Source organism: Dipodomys merriami, unplaced genomic scaffold, assembly GCF_024711535.1.
Source record: "Dipodomys merriami isolate MVZ:Mamm:240054 unplaced genomic scaffold, mDipMer1.0.p SCAF_22, whole genome shotgun sequence".
Taxonomy (NCBI): domain Eukaryota; kingdom Metazoa; phylum Chordata; class Mammalia; order Rodentia; family Heteromyidae; genus Dipodomys; species Dipodomys merriami.
This window is the reverse complement of record NW_027203604.1, coordinates 15,189,402-15,202,405: the sequence shown is the minus strand read 5'-3', so window position 1 is coordinate 15,202,405 and position 13,004 is coordinate 15,189,402. Positions and strand designations below refer to the sequence as shown.

Here is a 13,004-nt window from a genome sequence, read left to right as displayed (position 1 = left end):
TACTGAAGAGGGGGCAGGAAAGAATAACCAGATCCTGCAGTGGCCACAAGAATTACAAATCTGACCTTACATTTGCTCTTCTTTGCTTCTAGCTCTGTTCTTCTAGCTCAGACTATTCCCTGAACAGCCAAACATGCACCAGCCTCAGGACCTTTGCAGTAGTGCTTGGCTCCCGAACTCCCTCCCTCACCTTCTTAACAGGTCAACTGTAACCTCCTCATTGCTGCCTCTTTTGCCCTTCCTATTTAAAATGGTAGCTTCTGCCCAACTTCTAGGACTCCCTGCATCCTCCTGTTTTATTGTTATTCATATAACACATAAGGCCACCTGACATCTGGCGTGGTTTTTTAAAAATGGATTTTGTGGGTATGTTTTTAGTGTAATGCTTACGGGAAATCAATCAGAGCTGCCTCTTTCTAAGGGAGGGTTGGGTAACCTTTTTATTTTTTTTTCTGCCAGAGGCCATTTGGATATTTATAACAACATTCATGAGTCATGCAGCCTTATCACTTTAGTCAGGCATTAGTGATTTCTGTCTGAAATCCTAGCTGTTTTGGAGGCTGAGATTAGAGGATCTTAATTTGAAGCCAGAGAAATCCAAGAGACTCTTATATCCAACTAATGAGCAAAAAGCCAAAAATAGTAGAGATGTAATTCTGGGAGTGAAAAAGTTGAGTAAGAACAGGAGGCTCTGAGTTCAGGCCTTAGTACTGGCATAAAAGAATAAAATGAAATAATTAGCAACTTAAAAATTAACCTGCTGTATTTGATCAAGCATCTTAACTCATGCCTGATATGATGGCTGCTTCTTGTGTAAGGTGTGTAACATTAGCTGGTACTGAAGATGTTGCTACTCATAGCTGCTTTTCCAGGTTTGCATACATCAGTCTGGAGCTTGGTCAGCTCTTGCTCTGAAAAGCACTGCTTGCAGTAAGTTCTTCCTGACATATTTTACAATGCCTGTCTCCTCAAAGTGAGAAATTTATCCCTGCTTATGTAACATTTATAGAACTCAGGCAATGGGAGGTTGCTGTGCCTCGCTTTTAGCTCTTTATTGCAGTATAGTGGAATGATTTTGTGTTGTAGGTAATCAGACACGTCACTGAATTCTCTGATGGGATTTCCCTTCATTCTCCATGAACTGTACGACTTCTCACACTTTGTAAAACCTTATGAGCATATTCCTGTGACTCAGTCACTGCACTTCATAGTGATCACAACACTCAGGCAAAATCATCCAGAAACTTCTTAAACTGGCCGCTGTTAAACCCTCTGCTTTTGACAAAATGTATGCATGATACTACTGATGATGACATCCCATTGTTGAGCTGTAGCACCTGTGCACCGAGATGTTCTTGGTGTGTGATGCAATGGTGTAGAATCACATTACTGGGATCAGGACTGAGGCGGTTTAATTTTTCCTTCTGAAATGCAATTAACTTTTTTTGCAAGCCAACCATGGCTGGAGCTCCATCTCTATTAAGGCCACTTAAGTTTTCAAACATCTGCTCAAGGCTTCTTAGTGATAAAGCAAGCCTCTTGCAGTGCCATGCATAGCTTTAGTGATAGTAGTTCCTCTCACTTGCCAAACTGCAGTTATCCCACGAATGAAGATGGGTACTTGGGTAGAATTTGTCTGTTGATTTTGTCACAATCCAGAGAGAAAAGCCAGAATTTTCCTGCAGAATCCTTCAGTTTCCTCAGAGTTTGTACCAAATTAGTGATATGATGTGAGATGGTTTGGAGACAAATTAACACTATGAGACAGTGAAACAGTGTTGGTTTGCTGTTAACAACGCCCAGCAGCCACACATACCTTTTGTAAGCCTTCAGCTTCTGTACACTTACTACATAACCCATCTGAGTAACAATGTCTGTTTCAATGAGCACCTCGAGCAAGAGGCTTATTATGATGCCAAACTCCTCTGAAGAGTGTTAACTTTGTCCAGACACATGTTTGAGCTTGAATGGTGCTCTGGATTGGCTTTTTCCATTATTTCTAACACAGCCATAAATTAGGCAGACAGGTTTGCATTTGACTTCAACAACAACAAAAACCCATTAGTCCATTTCTCGTGGAAAGATCATACTCTATTAACTTTTCTTTGTAGTGGCTACTTGTAGGATGTCACACCACTTAAGCTTTAATAACTAATTAGGGTATCACAAGCAGGGGATTTTTTTTTTTTTTTTTTTTTTGCTTTGGTTACTGTTCTAATCCTGCATCTTGGATTTAGAAGATATTCAGTGTTCATATCATTGACTCTTGAAGTCATTCTGTATACTGGAATTTCCTTAATCTTCATGCTGAGGTTCAGTTTTTGTGAGGCTTGTTGATTATGGATGTGTAGATACAGGGGTGGTGGACTGGCACTGTTGTTTATAATCACTGCCCTTGTTCTGCTGCTGCCCATTTTGTTTCTTATTCCCAGAGGCCATAAGTTTTGTGGGTGTGTCTGTGAGGGATGTGCCACTGGGCTGTTGATCACCTCTTCCTGTGGCCTTCTAAGTGTCTGGGGTGCAGGCTGGGCCTTACACAAGGGCTTGGTGGCACACTTGTATGCCTCATTTCCTCTTGGAAATGGACAGTTCTGGTTCTCTGTAACTCTACAGAGCATGGTTGTGGGCTTGGAGAAGGCTCTACAGAAGGGGCTTATGCAAAACTCTCCTGTCGGTGACAGTAGATGCATGTGGGAGGTTGGCTCTGACTTTTTCTTGCCTCTCAGAAGGACATTGGACATGGAAGACCAAGGGGAGAATACCACCGTCTTGTCCACCCTGAGGTCTTTGAACAACTTCATTTCTCAGCGAGTGGAAGGAGCGTCTGGCCTGGATATATGCAACACTGCCCCAAGTTCTCTGCAGATGATGTACCAGCAGAGCATGCAGGTAGATATTTGGGTTCAGAGGGGCTGGTCAAGGCCTGTAGAGCCTGTTGAGACAGATCAGTATGGCTGAGCCTAGTAGTCAGCTGTTGTCTAGATCTCATCTGGGTGTACGCATGTATTTGGGTGATTGTTGGAGGCCATGGCATGTTCTGGACCATCCTTATGAAGGCTGCCTCACCCTGGTGAGCAAGTGCCCTCCTCCTGATGAGTGAGTGCCTTCCTCCTGATGAGTGAGTGTCCTCCTCCTGGTGAGTGAGTGTCCTCCTGGTGAGTGAGTATCCTCCTGGTGAGTGAGTGTCCTCCTCCTGGTGAGTGAGTGTCCTCCTCCTGGTGAGTGAGTGTCCTCCTGGTGAGTGAGTGTCCTCCTGGTGAGTGAGTGCCCTCCTGGTGAGTGAGTGCCTTCCTCCTGGTGAGTGAGTGTCCTCCTGGTGAGTGAGTGTCCTCCTGGTGAGTGAGTGTCCTCCTCCTGGTGAGTGAGTGCCCTCCTCCTGATGAGTGAGTATCTTCCTCCTGATGAGTGAGTGTCCTCCTCCTGGTGAGTGAGTGTCCTCCTGGTGAGTGAGTGTCCTCCTGGTGAGTGAGTGTCCTCCTCCTGGTGAGTGAGTGTCCTCCTCCTGGTGAGTGAGTGTCCTCCTGGTGAGTGAGTGTCCTCCTGGTGAGTGAGTGTCCTCCTCCTGGTGAGTGAGTGTCCTCCTCCTGGTGAGTGAGTGAGTGTCCTCCTGGTGAGTAAGTGCCCTCCTGGTGAGTGAGTGTCCTCCTCCTGGTGAGTGAGTGTCCTCCTGGTGAGTGAGTGTCCTCCTGGTGAGTGAGTGTCCACCTCCTGGTGAGTGAGTGTCCTCCTCCTGGTGAGTGAGTGTCTTCCTCCTGGTGAGTGAGTGTCCTCCTGGTGAGTGAGTGTCCTCCTCCTGGTGAGTGAGTGTCCTCCTGGTGAGTGAGTGTCTTCCTCCTGGTGAGTGAGTGTCCTCCTGGTGAGTGAGTGTCCTCCTCCTGGTGAGTGAGTGTCCTCCTGGTGAGTGAGTGTCCTCCTCCTGGTGAGTGAGTGTCCTCCTGGTGAGTGAGTGTCCTCCTCCTGGTGAGTGAGTGTTCTCCTCCTGGTGAGTGAGTGTCCTCCTCCTGGTGAGTGAGTGTCCTCCTGGTGAGTGAGTGTCCTCCTCCTGGTGAGTGAGTGTCCTCCTCCTGGTGAGTGAGTGTTCTCCTGGTGAGTGAGTGTCCTCCTCCTGGTGGGTGAGTGTCCTCCTGGTGAGTGAGTGTCTTCCTCCTGGTGAGTGAGTGTCCTCCTCCTGGTGAGTGAATGTCCTCCCGATGAGTGCTCAGCATTGTGCTCCCACTTTTGGACTTGGGAATTCTGATGACAGGCTTGGAGAATCTGGGATCTGAATCACCAGTGGGTCCTCCCCTTTTATGGGTAGGCTATGTTGTAAGCACAGGTGGCCATCAGCATCTGAGAGACCAGGCAGAAAAGAGGGACTAAGTATTTCACTACCTCAGCCTGTGGAGGGCCATTTGTATACTTTGGGGTGAGTTTTGACTGTATAGGTTTATCCTGATTTCAGTCATGTTTGACTTCAAGTTCTTGGGAATTCTCACTAGTCACAAAGGGGTCAGGCCTCCTCAAGGATTCCAGATTGTGGAGAGTGGTGGGCTGAGCCTCAGTGGGGGCTGGGTGCCTGGGCCTGAAGGGAGTGGTGTCTTGGCCTTTTCTGGATATCACTGCACTGACTACTGTACCAAGCCTCTCCGTGGTTTCTCTGCTTGCCTCTTCTTTTTCTGTTTGCTCACTCCTCTATGTGCTCTGGAGCTGTTCTGCAGGGATGTCCTGAAGCAGATAAGGTAGGGTTTTACAATGATGCTGGTGAGGTTTGTGTTCATCAGCCTGCCAAGTGATGGAGTTAGTGTTTTTAGAACTCCATGTATCCACTGCCTTTCTCAGCAAGGACTATCTTGTGAGTGTAGGTCTCCTATATTCATTCCTTTTTGGTGTTAAACACTTTTATGAATGATGCTGGTGATAGGTTATGATTGTTTCTGATTACTGGTAAAATAAGTTGGTAACTTTTATCTTTTTTTTTTTTTTTTTGGGTCCGGTCATGGGGCCTGAACTCTGGGCCTGGGTGCTGTCCCTCAGCTCTTCAGCTTAAGGCTAGCGCTCTACCACTTGAGCCACAGCACCACTTCCGGATTTTTTTTTCTTTTTGCTTATGTGGTGCTGAGGAATCGAACCCAGGGCCTCAGGTATGCAAGGCAAGCGCTCTACCACTGAGCCACCTTCCCAGCCCGGTAACTTTTATCTTAAAAACACTTACTGATGTAAATACCTGGGGATTTATGGCCTAGCTGTTGAAGTCAGAGGATTCTGGAATCTGACTTGGACTGCATGGTCCTCACTGCTCATTGTCAAGGGTTTCTTTTTCTTTTTTTCTTTTCTTTTTTGCCAGTCCTAGGACTTGAATTCAGGGCCTAGGCACTGTCCCTGAGCTTCTTTTGCTCAAGCCTAGCACTTTACCACTTGAGCCACAGCACTTCCGGATAACGGTGAGGTGGGGTTGAGATGAGGTGAATGTAGGAATAAAGAAATATAGATCATACAGAAGTGGAGGGATGGAAGAGATGGCAGTTACTGGTGAGACAGTGTGTGTAGCTGGGTGGCATTGACCTAATCCTCAGAGCTCTTTCAAAAGTTGAGACCCAGGCTGGGAAGGTGGCTCAGTGGTAGAGTGCTTGCCTTGCATGCATGAGGCCCTGGGTTTGATTCCTCAGCACCACATAAACAGAAAAAAGCCAGAAGTGGTGCTGTGGCTCAAGTGGTAGGGCGTTAGCCTTGAGCTGAAGAGCTGAGGGACAATGCCTAGGCCCAGAGTTCAAGCCCCATGACCGGCAATAAAACCCCAAAAACTTGAGACCCTGGTCCCAGTGAATAGCTTAAGTGGTAGAGCACCAGTCTAGCAAGCTCAAGGCCCTGAGTTTAAAACTCCGGTATTAAAAAAAGTTGGGGTCCAGCTGAGTGTAGTGGTGCTTACCTGAAATCTAAGTACTTGGGAGGCTGAAGCGGGGGGGGGGGGGGTGTTGCAAAATACAGGGTAGCCTGGGCTATAGAGCATGACCTATCTCAAAAATAAATAAATAAATAAATAAAATAAAAATCCTGGGGGTAGCTGGGTAGCTGAGGAGGGAAGAGGGTACATAGCTCATTACTGCCAAAATGGGGGAACAAATCTGTGTTCTGATATCAAGTAGAAGTTAGACTCATATATAGCAGAAGAGGCAGATGCCATGTAGCTAGGACATGGGTATGTTCCAGGTACCCATAGAAATCCAGGTATACTCAGTAGGGAAATGGGCCTCAGGTATCCACCCTGCCAGAGGGTCCTGAGCTCTGGATAGCCAGAGTCCTGGCCCATGATTTTACCAGCGGGTGACCTTGATTGAAGAACCCAGTGGCCTGTGACATCCAAAATTAGTTTGTAAATGAGTGGTGTCTTAGCTTCTAAATTTGTGGTAATTTGTTATACAGCTATAAAAGTCAAGTATACTTTCTGTCTTCAAACCTGCTTCAGCACTATCATCTTAAAATCTCACCCTCCCCCTTCCCTTTTCCCTCGCTTGCTAGTCAAGTGCTCTACTCCTTGAGCCCCAGACAGCCCTAGCCTATTTTTCTTTTTTAGTTATTTGTTTGAATAGGGTCTTGTATTTTTGTTTGGACCTTCCTAGACCCTGGTCCTCCTATTTATGCTTTCTCCATAGCTAGGATAACAGGTGGGAAATCATTACACTCTGCTCCTTATTGTCTAAGATAGGCTCTTTCTCCTTTTTTTGCTGATCTGAGATCCTGCTTCTCTCTTCATTCTGAGGAGCTAGGATTATTGGTGTGAGTTACAACTCCCAGCTGTCTTAGTCCACTTGAATCTGTCTTGTTCCTTTTGCTCATTGCCTCCTACCCATTTCCTAAGCAGGGACCCAGGCTTGGTACAGGGCCTTGGGGAGAGTGGTGCCTGTTTGACGGGGCTACTGAGGATTCTCTTTCTCTTTGGGTACACTGGGCTCAGTTGGAGGAAAAAGCAGAACAGATCCGTTCAAAGACCTACCTCATCCAGATGGAGCGGGAGAAGATGCAGATGGAACTGAGTCACAAGAGGGCGCGAGTGGAGCTGGAGAGGGCAGCCAGCACCAATGCCAGGAACTATGAGGTGGGTTCAGGTGGGACGGGCAAGAACTGCAAGGAACTGTGTGTGTAGCATCTGCCAGGCTTCAGAGGTCAAGGCTGGGGATGGGGGAGGAGACCCTTTAGGGGCTCTGGCAGGCCTCTCTTCTGAGGCCAGCAATTCTAGGGTAGGGTCTCTAAAGTGGAGATAAACACAAAGGGGAGCTTCTACCTGTGGTGACTGCTCAGTGAGGCTCTAGTGCCAACAGACCTGCCTCTGCTGGGAATTTTGCCAGAATTGGGATGCGGATGTGGGAGGAATACCAGGTAGTGTGAGGATGTATAGCATGCACAGGGCCAATGCTGGGTCCCCTAAGGTGGTTTCAGGGCCTCAGCAGAGAACCTATCCGTGTATTTGTGTCACTAAATTTGCTGTTGGCTTCCCAGCAGCCCTGTGATTCAGGAATGTACTACATGGGAACTTCTGTCTGCTGCACTTTGTTTTCTGTTTTTGTTTTTGTTTTTTTTTTGGGTCCGTCGTGGGGCCTGAACTCTGGGCCTAGGAGCTGTCCCTCCGCTCTTCAGCTAAAGGCTAGCGCTCTACCACTTGAGCCACAGCGCCACTTCCGGCTTTTTTCTTTTTGCTTATGTGGTGCTGAGGAATCGAACCCAGGGCCTCATGCATGCAAGGCAAACGCTCTACCACTGAGCCACCTTCCCAGCTCATGTCTGCTGCACTTTGATTAATAGTGCTTTGCCAGGAGCCTTGCTAAGTGTGCTCAGTGTGAAAATGCTGCAAGACTCAGGCAGAGCTGGACCAGAGTCTTTCTGGCCTCCCTGCCTCTGAGGATGTCTGTCTGGCCCCTATCTTTTTTTTTTTTTTGGTCGTGGGGTTTGAACTCTGGGCCTGGGTGCTGTTCCTGAACTCTTCAGCCCAAGGTAAATGCTCTATCACTTGAGCCACAGCACCACTTCCAGTTTTCTGGTGGTTAATTGGAGATAAGAGTCTAAAGAGTGAGCTTTTCTGCCTAAGCTGGTTTTGAACCATGATCCTCAGATCTAAGCCTCCTGAATAGCTAGGATTACAGGTGTGAGCTTCTGGTACCCAGCCTAGTTCTGTTGGGAACAGCTGCTAATGGGTTTGTTTGAGTTTGGGATGCAGATTCCTGGTCACGGTGTGTTGTCTGGGCTCAGTGGGCTGTCTAGGAAGGCAGGTGGCAGGTGGTCCTAATGCCACACAGAAGGGTTCTGGGGCCATTTCTCTGTTCAGGGTCCCTTGAGGAAAGGACCTACCTGGCTCTGGGTCTCCAGTGTCCAGCACTAGTTCTAGCTTTGTGGGTGCTTAGAACATTGGAGATTATGAGGGTGTCACTGCATGGTCCTTCCTTGGGGAAGGCCAAGGAACACAGTAGGGTGAATGAGCATGGCCTGTTCTCCCTGGCCCATAGGCATGCTAAATAGGGCTCAGGAACCATCTGGCCATGGGTGGATAGGACAGGTCAAAATAGCAATTAGATGGTAAGGCTGTAAGAGACTGCTGAACCCCTTTTCTATGCTTGGGAACATGCAATACCTGTAGAGACATTGTTCTGGCCATGACTGTCTCTTTCTCCCTCCCTGGATCCCTCCCTGTTTGCCTTACCTAAGAGCCTCATGCATTCTAAGCACTGATTATAAACAGTTGTACCCTATGTAGCACGCTTGTTCAGCGAGGATCCATTGGATATTTTGGGGCTGCACTTGCAGTTAATGCTCCCTCGAATCCCTTTGAGGTATGGGTCAGCCTTCCCTCCACGGGGCTGCATTCCTGTATTTTTATTAAACCTTTGGTCAGGCATTGGAGCATCCTGTACATAAGTGACTCTGAGTAAGGCCTTGTACTCTAGGGATAGCTTGTGTGGAAAGCTTCCATGGAGGCAGGGAGAGAGCAGCAGTGTTGGGCTTTGGTGACCAGCACTCATCCCTGTCTACCCAGGATCCAGCTCCTGCCCTTTGCTCCCTCCCTTCTCTCTGGCTGACAGGGAACCTGTCAGGTCCCTGTGGATCATGGAGTGAGGAGGTCTGAGCAGAGGTTCTAGTTTTGTCCCCTCCTCACCAGCTTCCCAGGCCTTCATGGTAACAATTGACTCTTAGGTCTGTGTGATATGGCAGTTGTGTGCCCAGTGTAAAGCAATTGTGTCTGCAGGCCAGTGTCTGTGCCTGTCTTGCTTCAGTTATCTGGTGATTGCAGGAGTGCACTCATTTAAGGATAGCCTCAGTGCATTCAGCAAGATGTGCTGCAGAAGCCCAACTTCTTTCCAAGGCTGGTTTTGAATTTTAGATTTTTCCATGCTCCATTTCCTCCCTGCAAAAATGGTCTCCCCTGTGAGCAGACAGTGTAATGAGAGCATGGTGTGATCCTTGCCAAGTGCCTCCTGGGGACTGGCTCCTTAGAGTGGGACCTATCTTGCTGCTGTGGCAGGAGCACTGGCATGGGGTTCCTGGTTCTGCTCTTCTGGGCTAATGGTCTTGAGTGGTCTGGGCTGCCCATGTCCTCTTGCCTGTTTGCATTTGCACCTCACTCTGGCCAAGTTCTTCCCTGTTCACAGCGTGAGGTGGACCGCAACCAGGAGCTGCTGGCGCGCATTCGGCAGCTTCAGGATCGGGAAGCTGAGGCGGAGGAGAAGATACAGGAGCAGCTGGAGCGCCACAGGCAGTGCAAGCAAAGCCTGGACACTGCCAACAAGCAATTGCGTGAGCAAGAGGACAGCCTGGCTGCAGCCAGTGAGGTGAGTGCAGTCTGGAGGAATGAGGGGCTCAGGACTGGGGCTCTGGGGGTCAACCCTAGGCCTTTAGCCATTTTCCAAGGAAGAAGAATGAATGCGCTCCCAACTCCATGGTGGCACTGAGACATCTTCACTTTAAATTAGACCTCTCACAGTGTACCTGCACTTTTGCTTGGCTGTGATCATAGTGAAAATATTAATTTTCCGTTCTGTGGTTTCTGTTAATATGTTGAGGACCTTTTTGGTCTTCCTAACTAGGAATCTTAATGTCTGGCTGATTTATCTTTTGTCATTTTAAAGTGTGTTTTTTTGTTTTTGTTTCTTTTTTTTTAATTGTGAAAATATTGTACAGAGGGGTTACAATTACATGAGCAAGGTAATGAGTACATTTTTTATCAAGCATTGTTGCCTTCTTTGTTTCCACTTCCCATCCCATCCCATCCCATCCCATTCCATCCTTACCCCCTGTTTCTTGTATTCACTTGGTGTGCATGGCAGCCTATTTGCTTCTGTTGCATTATTTTGTGGGGACTGACCCTCGAGTAGGGTGACAGGACCTGGCAAGGTTCTCTCTTGCTTTTGCTGCCAGGTGCTGGGTTGTGCTGACAGCTGCTTTAGAACTTCTGGTGTCACAACAGCCTTGACTGTCATAGATGGCCCTAGGTTCCAGAAACATGGTTTTCTTTATTTCCCAGAAGATATGAGCAAGTGGGTGCATCTGGATTTGCATTTCTTTGATTACCAGCAAGTTTTGTTAGCATCTCCAGCATCAGAGAATGCCTTTGAACCAGGGTGTGTGTGAGCTGTAGTCCAGGGGAAAGCTTCTCTTTGTCTCCGTGTTTTTATACACCTGAATGTTGGTACTCATGGGAACTAGAAAACCCTTCCCCTCCCCGCCCCCGACCTTCCCTGTCTGTTTTGTGTGGTGTTGAAGATCACAGGTGCCAAGAGGAGACAGATGAGCACCACTGGGGGAGGGCTGGGCTATATTGCATCATTGGTATTCTGTCTCCATGCACTTTCTCCACTTGATAGACTCAGAGCAGGCTGCAGGTTATTTTTGCCTCCACAGCGCTGGGAGCATGTTAAGGTTGTTCCTGCATCTGTCTTCTGAAGGAGTGTTGTCAGGAGAGGAGGCGTGATCGGCTTTCAGAGAAGTTGGCTCCTGCTTTGCACTGGCTGGGGTGGGCTGTGGGTCCCAGACCCCATGTGCTGCTCTGTGCTGGAGGGTAGGGGGAGCCTTGTATACCTTTAAGGAATCGGGAGGGGGTGGTGAATCCTCAGAGAAGCCCCTGTGGTCATTCAGTCCTGAATCAAAGCCTGCCCATGGCTGCGTTGTCCTGTTACCCCACTTATAGCTCTCCCCACTATGAAGCTGTCTCAGTCCTCCCTGAAACTGTCCCCCATTGACACTGTCCTTCATCATAGTGCTCAGTGCCCGCTTGTGTTCCTGAATCCTTGTTGGACATGATTTAATACCTCCATTCTCTGAGGGCTAGGTTGATGTACACTATTGTGACAGAGTGAACTGTATAGGTTTGAGGGGGTAGGGCACTTCTGTGTGCTTTCCCTAGAGGGTGTGGGGAAACACTGCTGCTGTGTTCCAGTGAGTTGTCAAGGATAGGGAATGAATACTGTGCTCTTTTTGCAGAGGGTGCTGAGACACCCTGGCCCAGGCCACCCAGAATCACTGTGATGTGGTTGCTGGGTCTAGCCTCTGGCCCTCTGTGTTCATGTTCTGTGTGGCTGATGTCAGGCCTCATTTACATGCTTTCTTATACAGCTATGCTGGCCATTCTCATTGCCCCGGCCAGCATATTCTTCCCTGAGGTGTTGTAGGGACCATTGCCCAGAGAGGTGCCTCAGAGTGAAAGGTGGTGTTTGCTTTAGGTGGATTCACAGTTTGTCCTGAAGGCTGCTAGATGGGCAGCTGCTGTGAGACCACCCTCCTTTTTTTTTGGTTGGTCTTGGGGCTTGAACTCTGGGCCTGGACACTGTTCCTGAGCTCTTCAGCTCAAGGCTACTTCTTTACCACTTGAGCCACAGTACCACTTCTGATTTTCTGAGTGGTTTTGGAGATAAGAGTCTCATGGAGTTTCCTGCCTGGGCTGGCTTGAACCACAATCCTTAGCTCTCAGCCTCTTGAGTAGCTAGGATTACAGGCGTGACCCACTGGTACCCAGCTCCACCCTCCTTTTGAGTCTACTGTTTCCCCAGTAGCTTCTGGCCCAGCTTGCCAGCTTGGGAGTTCTGTCCCCAAGGCTACCTTTCAGCTGTCCAGTCGGGATAGCTTTCATAGCCTGGAGGACAGCCTCAGTGTCCTGTGTCCAAGAGGGGAATTTGCTGCCCTGATACCCTGGATAATGTCCTCACAAAGTGTTGGAACACAGCACAGGGCTGGTCAGAGATAGAGAATTGCAGGCATAGAATATGATGGTGAGACACAAGGTATTGAGAAAAGATAGAGGTGGGTACTTGGTGTGCAAGGATGCTGGGTGCTGGGCCCAGGGCACCAGGCCTGGTGGCCACCAGGCTTCAGATTAGGTCTGTTCTGTTCTGGCCAGAGGCAGCTTTTGTTCCAGAGCCTCTCAGTGGGACCAGCTTTCCTGAGGCCTATGGTTGTGCCCCATATCTATCAGCCTGTGGCAGACAAGGCCCAGGCTGGGAGCCTTCCCAGGGAGTTGGATTTGTCTAGTTGGCACCAACTCCCTGGGAGAAGGGGCTCTGTCTCTACCTTCAGGTGGCAAAAGGGGAGGTAATTGTCTTTTCCTGTTGGTTTTTGCTTCCCTGTGGAGCTGTACCTGCAGACTGGTCTTAATAGGTGGCCTGATGTCCCTCTATTTTCAGACCATCAGTGCATTGAAGGGGCGAGTCTCGGAGATGCAGTGGAATGTGATGGACCAGGAGGTGCAGGTGAAACGCCTGGAGTCTGAGAAGCAGGAGCTGAAGGAGCAGCTGGACTTGAAGCACAGGTGAAGGGCCTAGGGCCCTGAACTTCCCTAGGCTTCAATGCTGTCCTCATTTACAGATTGTAGGAGGGACCCACTTTGAAGTTTCTGAAGCCAGGACAATGAGTGTCAGAGCAGGATAGCATCTTAAACATTCCTGAGCTGGAACTGGAGCTCCTTCCTTCCCTCCTTCCTGAGGGGTGTGACTTCTTGGAATGGGATGCTAGAGAAGGATCCTGATCAGCTGGATTTGGAGCAACATAAA

General features: G+C 48.7%; 1 protein-coding gene across 2 annotated transcripts in view; it reads left to right on the top strand.

Moving 5' to 3' along the window:
• The window catches only part of Mad1l1 (mitotic arrest deficient 1 like 1), a 313,118-nt gene that overhangs the window by 7,996 nt on the left and 292,118 nt on the right, over nt 1–13,004 (top strand). For both annotated transcript variants that reach the window (XM_070033421.1, XM_070033422.1), the window contains exons 2-5: nt 2,727–2,889; nt 6,932–7,072; nt 9,615–9,794; nt 12,639–12,763. In XM_070033421.1, the coding sequence (XP_069889522.1) occupies nt 2,740–2,889; nt 6,932–7,072; nt 9,615–9,794; nt 12,639–12,763 (596 nt within the window). In that variant the 5' untranslated portion in view covers nt 2,727–2,739. The remainder of the gene's footprint in view (nt 1–2,726; nt 2,890–6,931; nt 7,073–9,614; nt 9,795–12,638; nt 12,764–13,004) is intronic.